Raw genomic sequence first — 18038 nt, forward strand, 5'->3', positions numbered from 1 at the left:
TTACTTGAGAGAAAGAGATTTAGTGAACCTGAGCAGGGATGTGGCAGAGGAAGAGGGAAAAGGAGACTCCTGCTGAGCAGGGAACCCAACTCAGGGCTCCATCCCAGGACTCTAGGATCATGACCTGAGCTGAAGGCAGATTCTTAAACGACTGAGTCATTCAGGTGCCCCCTCCTTATAGTTTGCTTCTTTTTTAAGATTTTATTTTTAAGTAATCTCTATACCCAACATGGGGCTCAAACTCAGAACTTCTAGATCAAGAGTCCACATGTTCTTCTGACTGAGCCAACCAGGCACCCCTATAGTTTTTATATTGGCAAAATGTTTTTTTAAGGATTACTTTTTTATAAGAGTTCTTTATTTATTTTAGGAGGAGAGAGAAAGAGAGCATGAGTGCAAACAGGGGGAGGGGAGGGGTAGACACCCTGATGAGCTCAAGAGCCCAATGTGGGACTCAGTATCATGACCCAAGATCATGACCTGAGCCAAAAGCAAGATTCAGACATTCAACCAACTGAGCCACCCAGGTGTCCCAAGGATTGCTCTTTAAAGTAGTCTTCTCAAAGACATTCTCACTGTAGATTAATAGCTCCACCTCAGACCCTCTAAATCATATGATCTGCAGGTGGGTCTCAGGTTCATGCACTTTAAACACTCCCCTCCCACCCCATCCCTGCCAATTTATTATTCACCATTGAAAACCAATGCTTGAGGGGCACCTGGGTGACTCAGTCAGTTAAGCACCTGCCTTCGGTTCAAGTCATGATCTCGGGGTTTTGAGATCAAGCCCCTCGTCGGGCTCTGTATTGGGCAAGGAGCCTGCTTGGGATTCTCTCTCTCCCTCTCCCTGTGCCCATCCCCTACCCCTGCTTGAGCTCGCTCACTTGCTCTCTCCCTCAAAAACAAAGAAAGAAAACAAATACTCTAGAGTATATGATACTGTCCATTATAATACACTAATCACAGCTGATGAGATTATTTGTTAGTTGTTGAGTTTTTATAGTTAGTTAATAAATAATTTTGGTTTGGGGGGGCACCTGGATGGCTCAGTCAGTTAAGAGTCTAACTTCAGCTCAGGTCAGTCTTAGGGTCCTGGGACTGGACAGGGACTGAGCAGACTCAGCAGGGAGTCTGCTTCTCCATCTTCCTCTGCCCCTCCCCTACTCATGTCCTTGCTCTGTCTCAAATAGGTAATATCTTAAAAATAATTTTGTTTTTTTTTTGCATTTTTGCTAAGGACTCAATTGAAGAAGTTCTTAGGAAAATCAGTAAAGAGAGCAAAGCACCTTGCAGAGGAATATGGTGAGCGTGCTGTGAATAAAGTTAAAAGTGTTAGAGATGAAGGTAAGTGAAATAGAACATTACAAATGAATATTTAATTGATTTGTAATCATTCAAATACTTTATAAGAAGCATTCTGTTTTATTGAAAGTAAGGAGCCTTTTAGCAAACATCTTAGCACTTCAATACTACTGTACTGTAGGTATCAGTTAATTTTATGAGAGGAAGAAAAATAAATTTGTTCATCTTAAACATGAATTTTTACATATTCTATAACTATGACAACCTGGAAGCGATGAGTATTCATTGATCAGTTTGTAAGCTAGTTTTGTAAGGCTGTTTCATTTTTATGAATATTTTCAAAATTAGGAATATATTCTAAATTTGCTCAGATCTTAACTTCCTATGCCTTTGTGGGAATTGTACTCATTTATTTTTTTTTAATAAGCACTAATACAGTAGTTATTTTGTGCCAGACACTGTTCTAAGCACTTGGACCAGTATTTACTCATTTAACCTTCATAAAAACCTTATGAGGTAAGTACTGTTATTATCTTCATTTTATAGATGAGAAAACCAAGGCACAAAAGGTCCAGTGCTTTGGCTATGGTCACATAGACAAATAAATGGCAGAGCTGGATTTGGACCCAGACAGTCTGGCACCAGATCACATGTTCTTAACCAACATGCTATTTGGTGTAATAGATACTGCTTTTCCATTTAATGAATTTTCATGGTGAAGAGTAGATATGAACATATGATAGCTATGTCTACATTAGCTAGTGATTATTTCTATATTGCTTTTCTATTCAGTGTTTCATACTGATCAAGATGATCCTTCATCAAGTGATGATGAAGGAATGCCATATACAAGACCAGTCAAATTCAAAGCAGCACATGGTTTCAAAGGACCTTATGATTTTGATCAGATCAAAGTGGTACAAGATCTTAGTGGTGAGCATATGGTAAGCAACCTTTATTTTTTTCAGGATTGACTCTGTTTTCATTGAGAGAAGTATATTGGCTTCTATAAAGCCAATCTCTTAGGTATATAATTTTGCTAACCTGACTCAAGAAGAGTAAATTAAAAAAAAAAAAAGAAGAGTAAATTAATACTAATAATGATTTATTGCCTAGGTAATACAGTCTATTTCTGGATTATTTAAGAACTGAAAGGTTTTTTGTTTTGTTTTGTTTTTAATTTTAGTTCATTAACATACAGTACAATATTGGTTTCAGGAATAAGAGTTAAGTGATTCATCACTTATGTACAACACCCAGTGCTCATGACAGCAAGTTCCTTCTTATTACTCATTAGCCATCTAGCCTATCCCCCACCCACCTCCCTCCATCAACCTTCAATTTGTTCTCTATTCAAAGTCTTACAGTTTGGGATACCTGGGTGGGTCAGTCAGTTGAGCATCTGACTCTTGATTTCAACGCAGGTCATGATCTCGGGGGTTTTGGATTGTGTTTGGGCTTTGCACTCAGCAGGGACTCTGCTTGAGATTGTATTTTTCTCTCCCTCAGCCCCTCCCTCCACTCATGTGTGTTTTCTCTCTCTCTCTCTCTCTCTCTCAAATGAATGGATAAATCCTTTAAAAAAAATCTCTTATGCTTTGTTTCCCTCTCCTTTCCCCCCCCCACTTCCCATATGTTCATCTGTTTTGGTTTTTATTTTTATTTTTTTATTTTTTATTTTTTATTTTTTTTAAATTTATTTATTCATGAGAGACACAGAGAGAGAGAGGCAGGGACACAGGCAGAGGGAGAAGCAGGCTTCATGCAGGGAGCCTGAGCCTGACATGGGACTTGATCCAGGGTCTCCAGGATCACACCCTGGCCTGAAGGCGGCGCTAAACCGCTGAGCCACCAGGGCTGCCTTGTTTTGGTTTTTAAATTCCATGTATGAGTGAAATCATATTGGTATTTGTTTTTCTCAAATTGGCTTAATTTTCCTTAGCATTATACATTCTAGCTCCATCCATGTGATTGCAAATGGCAAGATTTCATGCTTTTTGATCACTGGGTAGTATCCCATTGTGTGTGTGTGTGTGTATATATATATATGTGTGTATATATATATGTACATATATATACATATATACACACCACATCTTTTTTTAAAAGATTTTATTTATTCATGAGAGACACAGAGAGAGAGAGAGAGAGAGAGAGGCAGAAACACAGGCAGAGGGAGAAGCAGGCTCCTTGCAGGGAGCCCAACGTGGGACCCGATCCCGGGTCTCCAGGATCAGGCCCTGGGCTGAAGGTGGCGCTAAACCACTGAACCACCTGGGCTGCCCTATACCACATCTTCTTTATTCATCATTCAGCAGTCAATGAACATTTGGGATCTCTCTGTAGTTTGGCTATTATTGATAATGCTATAAACATCAGGGTTCATGTACCCCTTTGAATCTCAATTTTTGGATCCTTTGGGTAAATACTTAGTAATGGAATTGCTGGATCATAGGGTAGTTCTATTTTTAGGTTTTTGAGAAACCATTCTCCAGAGTGGCTTCACCAGTTTACATTGCCACCAGCAGTGCAAGAGGGTTCCCTTTCTCTGCATCCTTGCCAACACCTGTTGTTTCTTGTGTTGTTAATTTTAGCCATTCTGACAGTTGTGAGGTGATATGTCATCATGGTTTTGATTTGTATTTCCCTGATAATGAGTGATATTGAGCATCTTATCATGAGTCTGTTATCCATCTGGATATCTTTGTAAAAATGTCTATTCATGTCTTTTGCCCATTTCTTAACTGTGTTATTTGCTTTTTTTGGGTGTTGAGTTTGATAAGTTCTTTATATATTTTGGATACTGTCCCTTTATCAGATACTTCATTTGCAAATATCAAGAAGTGAAAGTTTTTGAATTTTTGTAAATTTTATTTATTTGAGAGAGAAAAAGCCTGATCACAGGAAGGGGAACAGAGAGAGAGAGACAGACAGACAAACAAGCAGACTCCCTGCTGAGCCAGGAGCCTGACATGGGGCTTAATCCCAGAACCCTGGGATCATGACTTGAGCCTAAGTCAGACTCCTAACTGACTGAGCCACCCAGGCATCCCTCAAGAAGTGAAAGTTATTGAATAAGTAAACTCTAGGCCTGTATCATTAAGAAAGCTGTGTAAAGGTACCAAACTTTAAAGCAGTTAAATTTACAGGGTGGTCTGTGTCTTTAGAAGACATTTAAAATGCTTCCTGGGCATATTTTTAAGATATTTTATTTTATTTATTTATTTTTTTTTGAGAGAAAGAGCAAGCAGCAGAAGGAGCAGAATAAGAAGGAGAAGCAGACTCTGCTGAGTACTGAGCTCGATGTGGGGCTTGAACTCACTATCCAGAGTCATGACCTGAGCCAAAATAAAAGAGTTTTATGCTTAACCAACTGCCCCTCCCTGAGTGTATTTTAAATAATTAACACAAATATTGCAGTAGGTCAGTGTATTTTGTCAAATGGCAGCTAAAACCAGGGAAGACAGGTACATGTTTTCTACCAGAGTTAAAATGTACCACAGTAGTTATAAAGTGCACAAGTGATATTGTAGGTTACCCCTTGAAAATGCTAGGAACACAGGGAAGGTGGTAATAAACTCCTAGATTGGACAGATGATGCTATGAGTTTTTGATCAGGGAATCTGTGTCTATTTAGATTTTATTTTATTTTATTTATTTATTCTTAAAAATATTTTATTTATTTAGATTTTAAATCCAAAATTTGGCTTAACTAGAAGGAAACAACTGTAAACATATTAGATGGCAGCCAGATTAGAATTTAGACTTTGGTGCTTATGATCTCCACATAAAATATTTGATTCTGATAACTTCCTTGAGGAATTTCCTTGTACTGTTTTTTTTAATAGAATAATTTTTTATTGGTGTTCAATTTACCAACATACAGAATAACACCCAGTGCTCATCCCGTCAAGTGGCCCCCTTAGTGCCCGTCACCCACTCACCCTTGTACTGTTTTGATTCACTTTCATTATTTCCAGTTTTAACTAAAGTCTCATTTTAGTAGGCTCCCAATAACAAATTTCTTAATATACTGGAATTTTGTGGAAATGAATGTTATTTCAGTAAATGAGCTGTTGCCTCTAACTTGGATAATCTTTTTTTAAGTTTATTTATTTTTAGGTAATCTCTACACCCAACATAGGGCTCAAACTCATGACCTGGAGACCAAGAGTTGCATGGTCTCCCAAATAAGTAGGCACCCCATAACTTGGATAATCTTTTTGATCTGCATAGATATGTGTTATAATACAATAGTAGTTTTAACAGTATTTGTTGTAATAGCATTTGGGTTTTCCAATTTAAGGGTTCACGTTCTTTAATCACCCCACCCCCACCCCCCAACACATACATACTTCCCTTTGTTAGCAGTATCTGGGAATTCTTTTTTTTTTAATATTTTATTTATTTGAGAGAGAGCAAGCATGAGTTGCGGGGAGGGGCAGAAGGAGAGGGACAAGCAGACTCTCTGCTGAGCAGGAGCCTGACTTGGGGCTCATCCTAGGACCCCAGGATCACTATCTGAGCTGAAGGCAGGTGTTTGACTGAGCCACCCAGGTGCCCAGTATCTGGGAATTCTGACCATATACTGTGAAACATTGTTTCTAGGGAGAAAAAAAAACAGGATGAGACCACATGATTCCAACACTTTATAAATGCCCAATGCAATGAAAGTCACTGCTAATGTGAACTTATATTTCCCTCAGCCCTGATCAAGAGTATCAGTGGTATCCTGAGGGCTCTGTCTCCTCTGATGCCACTCCCCCTTATGTTCAGCTAGGAGACTGAGATTTTATTTGTGTTTTTACAATGATTTCTAGCCATCTTGGAACTCCATTTCCTTTAATTTGTAGACAAGGCTTGTGCTTTGACCTTGTTAATTTAGATTATGGTAAAATGCTGCTTTCTTATTCTGCCTTTCTCCTAAAAGTTCCTCTTTGTGCTGTTGCATCATTGAACTGTTGGCCTCAGGTCGTATCAGAATGTGAGCATTATCTTACGATGTATAATTTGGAATAATTCTTTACTTTGGCTTTAAAATAATGTTTCGACTCTTAAGGGTGCCTGGCTGGCTTAGTCGGTAGAACATGCAACTTTTGATCTCAGGCTTATAAATTCAAGCCTCATATTGGGTGTAGTGATGACTTAAGAATAAAATCTTAAAAAAAAAAAAAGGTTTAGGGGCACCTGGGTGGCTCAGTGGTTGAGCCTCTGCCTTTGGCTCAGGGCATGATCCAGAGGTCCTGGGACTGAGTCCCACATCAGGCTCCCTGTGGGGAACCTGCTTCTCCCTCTGCCTATGTCTCTGCCTCTCTCTGTGTGTCTCTCATGAATAAATAAAGTATTTGAAAAAAAAGTTTCAACTTTGTAATAACTTTTTTTAATTGGAGTTCGATTTGCCAACATATAGTATAGCATCCAGTGCTCATTCCATCAGATGCCCCCCTCAGTGCCCGTCACCCTTTGTAATAACTTTGAACCTTTCTTTGTTTTCATAGGGAGCTGTGTGGACCATGAAATTTTCTCACTGTGGCCGATTACTTGCCTCAGCTGGACAAGATAACGTAGTGAGAATATGGGCTCTAAAAAATGCTTTTGACTATTTCAACAATATGAGAATGAAATACAATACCGAAGGTATTTTTCATTCACCTGTGGGCTTTAAAACTCTAGAGACATCTGTTGTTTTTATATTTTAGGTATAATAATGTCTTTCTCTGGCAACCATTTGCAATAACCACTATTTTTCATAATGGTCACAAACCTAAAAGTAGGACAGAAGTCAACACCAAAAAAAGCATATAAATCCCATGGAAAATACTACCATAAAGCTTTTGACTTTATCCCTTTTGAAGTGTAGTGCAGAGTTTATTTCATCAGCTGTTGAGAACAAAGTTACTTGGTTTCCCCTGACAACCTTTAGTTCTCCCCTGGCTTAAAATGAAATAACCTAATTAATCTAGAAAAAGAATGAAAATAATAATATCCATCTAATACGTAAAGAAAGCTAAAGGAGACCCATCTATGAAAAGGAAATGTGATTTGTCAGTACATTAGAGGTATATGAAAAAAAGGTTAAATGGCAGAGGGAAACCTCAGAATGTGATACATGTACACGTGATTACAGCTATGTAAACTAGTTCTGTATGTTGATAACTTACCAGGAGAGTTAGAATTGATGGAAATGAGAGTTTTATGTTTATGGGTTCCTTCTCTTATAATTGTTTAACTTCAATAAATTTTGTTCACAAACCCCTTCCTTTCACTCCCATCCTCACTCCGGTCAACCAGGGCTGAAACCAAGAAGTTAAGGGATGGGAGAAAGAATAAGTAGCCATGGGCTGGAGTATAGAGTATATCTGAAGCACCAATTTGAGGAATATAGAAATCTAGGAAGATCCACTAAACTGGCAAATGAGGCCTCACATACTTTAGTGGTCCTGTGGGTATAGCTTGCATTGTGTTATACATAATTTAAGATAATGGGTTCGCAAAAAGTTAAACTATGTTTACATTTCTTTTATTGCCCTGCCTGGAGCAGAAAGACGTTTTTAGTGGCCATTGAGACTTACACCACCCCAGGCCCTTTGTGCCCCTTTATTGTTCATCTTGTTTGTATTCACTATGAATAATGAGGATTTTAAAATATTTTATTACATTGGTTATATGGTTATAAAGATGTTATGATAAAAATGATAACCAATATTTTGATGGCCAAAGAATTAATGCTTCACTTATTTAGAAAATGTGTTTTTTCAGAATGTTACATTATATGACTATTAATTAGGTGTTGCTGTATCATTATTTCTGATTGATGTTTTGTGTAAGTGTGTTTACATACGTTTTTATAATTATTATATTGTTTTTAGGACGTGTGTCCCCATCCCCTTCTCAGGAAAGTCTGAATTCATCAAAGTCTGATACAGATACAGGGGTATGTTCAGTATTTTCTGATTACTCTTGTTAACTGCTATAATTTGATTTGTTTACCATGAAGTACCTTATTGTCTAGCAGCAATTATAGTTACATGAAAGCAGTAAATTAAGATACATTAGAAACAAGAGTTTCTTCTTTTAGAATTGGTAAATGAAAAATTGTGGTATTTAAAAGCTGTCATACAGTGGATGATACTATTCCAGCTACTAAACTAGTAATGCAAATTTGAATTAAACAAAATCCCCTCCCCTCAAATCCATGTTACAATTTAAAAAAACATTGGATACTGAATAAGGGGTGATTAAGAAAAGAAAAACAGATATTGAAATATTTTAATTTTTCTATCTTATTGGTTTAATAAATATTTTATGACAGTTTCAGGTAGTTTAAAATATCTTAATGATTTTCATTTGATCTGATAGCTGGAAGGTTAAAAATAACCAATGTTAAACCTAAAAAGCCAAATGGAGAATATTTTTCTAAGCTGTTCCCTGTGCTCCTTGTGTATTGATCTAGACAAGGGGATGTAAACAAAGAACCTAAAATGTTCACCTGCTCAACAGTATTTTCCTGAAATTTCATTGTCTCTATAGTATTTGACATATTCCTCTCAGCTTTCTATGGTTCTGTTATTCCTTGTTCTCTTCCTACACCCTTGCTGTCTCTTTCTTCCACTTAAATGGTGCTGTTTTTCAGGGTTGTATCCTTGCCCATCCTTATATGACATATTCATTTGTTGCCTCAAGTGAATTGGCTCTACCTTCATAATTCTTGTTTCCTTTGAATAGCTTTATGGGTTTTAAACAATAAGATATTATTGGGCATGCTACCCTTTTCACGTAGCAGTATTTATAGAGTCTCTCTGTCAGTGTATTCACCAAGCACATCAATTAATAGGTCTAAAATTGAATTCCCTCAACAAATATTTTTTGAGTGCTTGTTACGTGTGCCAGATACTGCTAGATTCTGCAGTCAAATGAGACATAGTCTTTGCCCTCAGAGACTATGCTGACTCATGAAATAGATACATTCACAATTCTAGTATTAGATGGTAATATTCTATAGAAGGTACTACCCAAGTATAGGAGTTATCTTTACAAATCAGAGCATGAGGGAAAATCTTCCTGGAGGCTTTGTTTGTGAGCCAGGAGCTAAGTGTGTGAGAGAAGGAAGAAAGGAAAGCGTCACAGTGAACAGCCAGTGGAAAAGCCTGGAGGCTGAAACAGGATGGCATGTTAACGGTGCTGCTACCTGAAGTCCCGTGTTGCTAGAGTAGAGCAGGCATGTGTGAGAGTTGGAGGAGAGGAAGGCAGGATTAGGATTTTAAATGGCCCTTTGTGTTAAACCAAGATATTTGGACTTTGTCCTGCAAGCTACGGGTCGGGGGGAGGAGGGGAGAGGTCCTGAGAAATTTCAGTCAGGAGCTGAGTTAAAACGTTCAGATTTTTGTTTCAGGAAGAGCATTCTGGTAAACCCTGTAAAGCATCAATTAGATGGGGTCCAGGCTACAGAGAGAGATACCATTTAAAAGGTTATTAACCCAGGAGAGAAACAAATACTTTATGAAACAGTGGGTCTAGAAACTATAACGATGAGCTAATTTGAGAGATGTAGAAGATGTAGGATCTCTGGCACTTGGTGATGGACTAGCTGGGGTTGTTGATGAGTAGCCTAGGATTATCCCCAGCTGGCTGGCTTCAGTAACTGGCTTAGATATTAATGGTCACTCATGTAAATATTTATATTACCTACCCACAGCCCTGCTTCTCTCTTTTGAGCCTTCTTTAATGGCATCATTATCCATAAGTTACGTTTCTGACTCCATCAGAAAATACTCCATTACCTTTTTTTCCTTACTTTTTTAACTCCATCAGAAAATACTCCTTACTTTTTTCCTTACCCACATATCAAATTAGTTATACATTTCTATCTACTCTGCCTACAAATCCCCATGGAATCTGTCCCCTCATTCTCCATTGTCACTCACATATCTCAGCCCTCAATGTTGATTGAGATGTTTGCTATAGCCTCCTAATTGCTTTTTCTGTCTTTGGTCTCTACCCAATTCATTTTCTATACTACCATTAGCTTTTTTCCCAAAATCCAGATCTGATGCCATTTTGTGGTTTAAAATCTTTTGATGGCTTCTTGTCGCCTACAGAATAAGGCCCTTCCTGATATTGCCTCATTTTACCTTTATATGTGTGTGTGTATGTATGTATATTTTATGATAGTAAATGCAAATTTTTAAAAAGACTTTCTATTAGAGAGTGCAAACATGAGCTGGAGGAGGGGCAGAAAAAGAAGCAGACTCCCCGCTGAGCAGGGAGCCTGATGTGGGGCTCTTTCCCAGGACCCCAGGATCATGGTCTGAAATGAAGGTAGAGGCCCAACCAGCTGAGCCACCCAGGCACCCTGTCATCTTACCTTTTTTTTAAGATTTTATTTATTTATTCATGACAGACACAGAGAAAGAGAGAGAGAGAGGCAGCGACACAGGCAGAGGGAGAAGCAGGCTCCATACAGGAAGCCTGACTCGGGACTCGATTCCGGGACTCCAGGATCATGCCCTGGGCCGAAGGCAGGCACCCAGGGATCCCCCTCATCTTACCTTTTTAACTCAGTTCTAATTCCCTGGTGCCTGTGCACCCTGCTCACCACACTGGACTTAGGTCTGTCTGTACTGTACCCTAACCATTATTTCACGTTCATTGCCTTTGTCTGCTGTTTGCTTTGCCCACAGTGCCCTCCCTGTCCCCTTTTCTCACAGGGCAGAACTCTATTCATCCTTCAAGATTCAGTTCAAAAAGGAAAAAAAAGATTCAATTCAAATATCTTATCTTCTCTCATTATTTTCCCTGAATCAGGCAGGCAAAATTGTTCCTCATTTGTGTTCTCACAAAACTTTACAGATACTTTGACACTGATACCACTACTGTGTGTTCTTTGGCAGTTTTTCTCACTGACTAGACTCTGGGCTGATTTAAGGCAAAAATCTGTACTATGGATTTTAGTGCCCTTGGAACCTAACCGCATGCCTGACTGTGGTGGGCCTGAATCGGTTTTGAATTCCTGTTTCTGTGCCTTTGTTCCTATCTTCCTTATCTGGATGCCTGTAACCTCCCTTCTTTCTATTCAAAGTTTGCCCTTTCTTCAAGGCTCACTTCCTCTATAAAGCCTTCACTGACTAATGTAGTGGTAAAAAATTTAACCACTTTGCTTTAGAGAGAAGGTTTTGCTTTTATTAGTTTAATTCACCATAAATCTTACAGGCATTGACTACTATTAAAAACAGGAACTATTTGTACCATCTTGTATTATACTTATTTCAACAGTCCTACTAACCGATTTTTTAATGTATTTCTAAAGATTTCATTTATTATTTATTTTAGAGAGATTGTGTGAATTGCAACGGGGGGGGGTGAGGAGCAGAGGGAGAGAGAGAATACCAAGCAGAGTCTGTGCTGAGCTTGGAGCTCTATGCAGGTCTCAATCCCATCACCCTGAGATCATGACCTGATTGAGATGAAATCAAGCATTGGAATCTCAACTGACTAAGCCACCCAAAAGCCCCCCCTACTGACAGATTTTTTTAAAGATTGATTGATTTATTTATTTATTTATTTATTTATTTATTTAATTTATTTATTTATTTATACATACATACATACATACATACATACATACACACACACCTGGGTGGCTCAGTGGTTGAGCATCTGGCTCTGACTCAGGGCATGGTCCCAGGTCCCAGGATCAAGTCCCATATCGGGCTCCCCACAGGAAGCCTGCTTCTCCCTTTGCCTATGTTTCTGCCTCTCACTGTCTCTCATGAATGAATGAATTAATTTAAAAAAAGATTGATTTGACAGAGCACGAGAGAGCACAAGCAGGGGGAGTGGCAGGAAGAGGGAGAGGGAGAAACAGTCTCCCTGCTGAGCAGGGACCCCAATGCGGGTCTCAATCCCAGGACCCTGGAACCATGACCTGAGCTGAAGACAGATACTTAACTGGCTGAGCCACCCAGGCACCCCCATATTCTTAACTACATCCATCCACCCTTACCTCATTTCCCCCTCCCCCCAGAAAACCTAAGTAATTCCTGAGCTTGTTTGAATACAGGCCTTTTTTTTAAAGATTTATTTATTTGATAGATTGTACACAAGTATGTGGTGTGGGGAGGGGCAAAAGGGAGAGGAAGAAAGAAATTCAAGCAGACTCCATGCCAAGCACAGAGCCTGACTGGGGGCTCAGTCTCACGACCCTGAGACCACAACCTGAGCCAAAACCAAGAGTCAGTCACTAAACCAACTGTGCCACCCAGGTGCCCAAAATATAGGCTTTCAAAATGAGGAGCATAGTATTTCTTTGATACAAAAAGTAGTGACCCCCTGGAGTATTGAGGTTTTTTTCCTATAGTAGTTGAGTATCGTTTATATCTGTTGTTTTCAGGAAAAGATTGGTGTTTCTTTCACTTCTGTCATTTTGTTAGGGGGTGGTTAGAAGAGGCCTCGATTTCATATGCCTTTGGAGTATGATATCTGATATTATCTTTTATCATAGCACTAGCTACAGTGAAGGGCAGTATATACAGTGTATTCATTGATTTATTTTCCTGATGTGTGTGTTCTTTTTTTCTTATGATAGTGATATACTTATCTCTTCTGAACTACATCCTCATTCTTGTTAGCATTCATGTAAAATAGAGTACTTAGAATTACCTGTACTATGGCTGGGCATAGAGAATGACACACCCAAGATCCCTAACCTCTTCATTGGTCATGCCAAGCCTAGAATTCTGCCTATTATGCTCTCTCCATTCCTATTGATTTACAAAAGTAGCTCTGTAAATGGAAGAAATGGAAGAAAGGAAGAGGATGTGCCAAGTTTGCTCCAGTATGGTAGAGATTTGTAAAATTTCTGCTTGAAACTAGAAGTTGTAACTATGTTGTTTATATAGGAATTGGTGCTTTTCTTGGGTTAAATCTGTGTTTGGTGTGCTTGATTAGTGGGACATCATTATGGGTGTTATAGCATTTAACTGCTGCTTTGAATTTTTGAGAGAAGATTTTAAGGAGGGAAAAAATTTGCTACTCTCTTAGGTTCTACAGCCAGGATTGTAGCTGGGATCCACGAATAACCTGACCAAAGACAGATTCACAGGAGAAACAGTTCACTATATATGTATATGGAGGCCTTCATAGAAAAATACTGAATACCTAAAGAAGCAGTTAGACCCAGGGGCTTATATATGATTTTAACAAAGGTGGTAAGTTTGTGGAGAGGTGACCAGGCCAGAAGGAAAGGGGTTGGGCCTAAAGCTCAAATTTACTCCCCTAAAGGGAATAAATTGTGACCAGGTAAAAATATTGGGGGAAACTAATGGAGGATAAGGATTATTTAGTAACTATCTCCAGAGGTAAGATGTACTTTCCCCTTCTTGGCAAGGAAGAGATGAAGGGGAGACACCCTCACAAAGAATTTCTTGCTCTGCTTTCGAGTAGAAGCAGGGAGGGCAGAGACTTTTTCTTGTGTCTGTTCTTTCTCAGTTGCCTCCAGTTCAAAATAATCTTTATGCGAAGGGAATATTTTGGGGTGACATAGTCTGATCTCCTTCAAGATTATTAAAATCTAAAATTTAGATGAAAGGAGTTAGCTATATGGAGGTGAGAGGTAATTTTTGTGAAAGTGTACATGTGCAGCATTTTATTTAAAAATATGCATTGAAGGGCACCTGGGTGGCTTAGGTTAAACGTGTGGCTCTTGGTTTCGACTCAGGTCATGATCTCAGGGTCATGAGCTCAAGGCCCATATCAGGCCCTGTTCTCAGTGGGGTGTCTGCTTGAGATTCTCTCTCCCTGCCCCTCTGCCCTTCCCCCAACCCTGCACACATACACACACGTGTTTTCTCTCTCTCTCAAATAAATCTTTAAAAAATAAAGTGCATTCAGGAGCTCTTGGGTGGCTCAGTGGGTTAAATGTCTGACTCTTGGTTTTGGCTCAGGTAATGATCTCATAGGTGGTGAGATCAGGCTCCATGCTCAGGGGAGTCTACTTGAAGACTTTCCCCCTGACCTTCACCTCATGCATGCCCTCTAAAATAAATAAATTTTAAAAAATATGTCTCTAAAATAAGTAAATCTTTCAAAAATATGCATTGATTTAGATTTGGTTTGGTCAACAACAATTACTACATTTCTACTACGTGTTAGGCACTGAAGTATAAAGATGCGATGGACAGTTTATGTGAAGGAGCTCTGCATGGGGAAAAACAGGCATCAGTGATGATAATATATATCCAAAGCAGAATTAAATATCATTTTCCCAGGGATCCCTGGGTGGTTCAGTGGTTTGGCGCCTGCCTTTGGCCCAGGGCGTGATCCTGGAGCCCCAGGGTCGAGTCCCAAGTCGGGCTCCCTGCGTGGGACCTGCTTCTCCCTCTGCCTGTGTCTCTGCCTTTCTCTCTGTGAGTTTCTCATGAATAAATAAATAAAATCTTTAAAAAAATATATAATTTTCCCTGGATAACCCCTCCTTTGATAATGTATTTGATGTCAGTTAGTTAAAAGCCATACCATCTTCTGAGTTAGAAACTGTGATCACTTTTTACTTTTCTCTCCTTCAGCGTTTGCTCATTCACCAGATCCTGCCAACTGGATCTCAGAAATGTCTTTGGAATCTGGCCTTTCATTTCCACTGTTTGTAATCTGGGCCTTTACCTCTTACTTTGAATCATAATAGCTATTCTTCCAGATTCCAGTCTTTCATCCTCATTGCTAACAGAATTACTTTCCTATAAAACATACCTGATTTAGTTCCTTTCCTGTTAAAGCACTGCTTTGGGTTCTCTTTTTTTACCTATAGATTTAAGTCCAGATTCGTTATTGTGGCTCAGTCTTGCAGAGATCAGCCTGACCTTAGCTCTCAGTGTTATTTTTCACCCTTCCCTTTCACAAACCTTGTGTTCTGAGCCATTTCTCAGATGTTCATTGTTACCCCAACAAAAATGTCAGATTCTTTGTTGATTGCATGTATTTACATATGCTGTTCCCATTTGCCTTGCCAATTGGTTTAAGACTCAAGAGTCCTCACTGAAGCATTTCTTGCTGCATCCAGTATATATTATTCATATGTTCCCTCACTGCCCCCAAGGTATTTTGCTCATATTTCTGTTAAAGGCACTTAGTGTACTACATCAATTTATGTAACGACAGCTAACATTTTATGAGCCCTGACTCTGTGCCAGGGTATTTGAACACAGAATAATATAATCTAACATATTTTAAAAGATTCATTCTAGCTTTTAAATACTGAGACTAGAATATAAGAATGATAAGAATTATATTATTTATTTTATCTCAAATAATTAACACAATAACTGGTAAATAGTGCTAATAAATATCAAAAGGCTTACAAGTTTTCATAGCAGTCCAACTTTAAAAGACATTTTTAGATAACCAGATATTTGAATATAGGTTAGATATTAGATGATACAAATGGTATTTTTTAGGTGTAATAATGGCATGGTAGTTATACTTAAGAGGGCTTATTAATTAGAAATACATAAAGATTATTTACTGGTAAAATCATTGGTGTTTAGATCTTGCTTTAAGTGCTCCAGCAAAAATAAGCAAATATGTAAACGTGCAAGGATTGATAAAACAAGATGAGTAAAATATTCATAATCATTAAAGCAGGTGATGTATGTATGGAGTTCATTCTATTTATTACATTATTCTACTTCATGTATATTTGAAATGGCCATAATAAAGTTTTATATATATTTATTTAGAGATATAAATATCTCTCTAGATGTAGATATCTGCTTATAGAGAATACATATAGATAGAATACATAACATTTTACTGGTTGAGTCTACCTTTAATAATTCTGCCTTTAAAAATCTGTCATGAGGGCAGCCCAGGTGACTCAGCGGTTTAGTGCTGCCTTCAGCCCAGGGTGTGATCCTGGAGACCCGGGATCGAGTCTCACGTTGGGCTCCCTGCATGGAGCCTGCTTCTCCCTCTGCCTGTGTCTCTGCCTCTCTCTCTCTCTCTCTCTCTCTCTCTCTTTTTCTCTCTCTGTCTCTCATGAATAAATAAATCTTTTTTAAAAATTCTGTCAAGAAGAAATAATCGGGGGTGCCTGAGTGGCTTAGTCAATTAAGTGTCTGCCTTTGGCTGGGGTCGTGATCCCAGGGTCCTGGGATCCAACCCTGCATAGGGCTTCCTGCTCAGCGAGGCCTCTGCTTCTCCTTCTGCCCCTCCCCCTGCTCATGCTCACTCTTTTTCTCTCAAATAAATAAATCTTTTTTAAAAAAAATAATCAGGCTCAAGGATGTAAGTAAGAGGATTTTCATCTTAGTATTCTAACAATAGTTAAAATTTAAACAATTTAAATTTTTAACAGTTGGAAAATAAAAACTATGGTATAATTCTTGAAGTAGAATACTATGGAGTCCTTAGATTATTTTCAAAGACTAATGACATTAAAAATATTCAAAATAAAATGTGAGGTTAAAAAAATTTTCAAAAAAAAAAAAATAATAAAAAAAAAAATAAAAAAAAAAAAATAAAAAAATTTTCAAAGAAGGGTGCCTGGGTGTCTCAGTCAGTTAAGCGTCTGCCATCGGCTCAGGTCATAATCTCAAGGTCCTGGGATGGAGCCTTGCATCGGGCTCCCTGAGTCTGCTTCTCTTTTTCCCTCTGCCACTCTCTATGCTTGTGCTCTCTCACTCACTCTCTCTGTCAAATAAAATCTTATAAAAAAAGTTTTTTTTTTTTTCAAAGAAATACACTAAAGTTGGGGCACTTAGCTGGCTCAGTCAGTAGAACATGTGACTCTTGATCTCAGGGTTGTGAGTTCAAGCCCCATGTTGGGTATAGAGATCACTTGAAAATAAGATCTTTGGGGGGAAAAAGAAATTACTAAATTATTAGTAGTAGTCATCTCTAGATGATGAGATTTTAGGCCATTTTTATTTGATTCTTTATACTTGTCTGTACTTTTAAAATTTTCTTTAGTAAACATACCTGCTTTTATTAAAAACAAATAACAGAAGATAGTATAAAAGTCTTGGGTTTAAACCTTTTAACTGTAATACTCTTAATAATAAAATAGGGATAAAGATGCATGTTCCAGGATGTTCATTGAATTGCTATTCTAACAAAAAATTGTCAATGTCTAAATGACCAGTTAGAGAATGATTAAATTATGGCACATCCATATGCAGCTAGTAAATGTTTTCAGAGAGTGAATTACTGAAAATGTTCATGGTATAATGGAAAGGAAGATACTGAATCATGTGTGCAATGATTTCAGTTAATGTTTTTTAAGAAATGAAAGATGAAGGCCATCAAAATGTTAGCAAATTATGTTTTAATTTTAGTTTTTCTGCTTCCAATGCTTTCTGAATTGTCTACACTGGTCATGTATTTATAATCAAAAAGATGTATTAAAGTATTTTGAAAGAAAATGTAGAGTACAAGGAGAAGAACATGGATGTTTGAAGAGAAAAATAAGATCTGGAATCAGTGCTAGAGGAATGATGCTGAGGAATTAATGAAATGTAAATGGTTATTTAGCAAAAGGTTGAATTTTATGCAGTAGGGCAACCCTGTTTAGTTTTATGTGTTCTTCTGTGCTCTCTAGGCTGACACACAACTAGAGGATGAAGCTGTAGTCCTCTAGGATTAGGAGTGCTTGGCAAAAGGTCACAGCATCTCTTGTAGCTGTTCTACCTTTGCAGTAGATACAAAGATGTTTTTATACACTGTAAAGTTCTAGGCAAATAGTAGTA

The 18038-nt window shown here is 38.2% G+C and overlaps 1 protein-coding gene across 1 annotated transcript in view; it reads left to right on the forward strand.

The window, feature by feature from the left end:
* WDR44 (WD repeat domain 44) overlaps positions 1–18038 on the forward strand; it is an 81356-nt gene that overhangs the window by 46701 nt on the left and 16617 nt on the right. The window contains exons 9-12 of the mRNA XM_025431340.3: positions 1238–1344; positions 2095–2246; positions 6801–6939; positions 8172–8236. Coding sequence (XP_025287125.1) covers positions 1238–1344; positions 2095–2246; positions 6801–6939; positions 8172–8236 — 463 coding nt within the window. The remainder of the gene's footprint in view (positions 1–1237; positions 1345–2094; positions 2247–6800; positions 6940–8171; positions 8237–18038) is intronic.

Source organism: Canis lupus, chromosome X, assembly GCF_003254725.2.
Source record: "Canis lupus dingo isolate Sandy chromosome X, ASM325472v2, whole genome shotgun sequence".
In the NCBI taxonomy this organism is placed as follows: domain Eukaryota; kingdom Metazoa; phylum Chordata; class Mammalia; order Carnivora; family Canidae; genus Canis; species Canis lupus.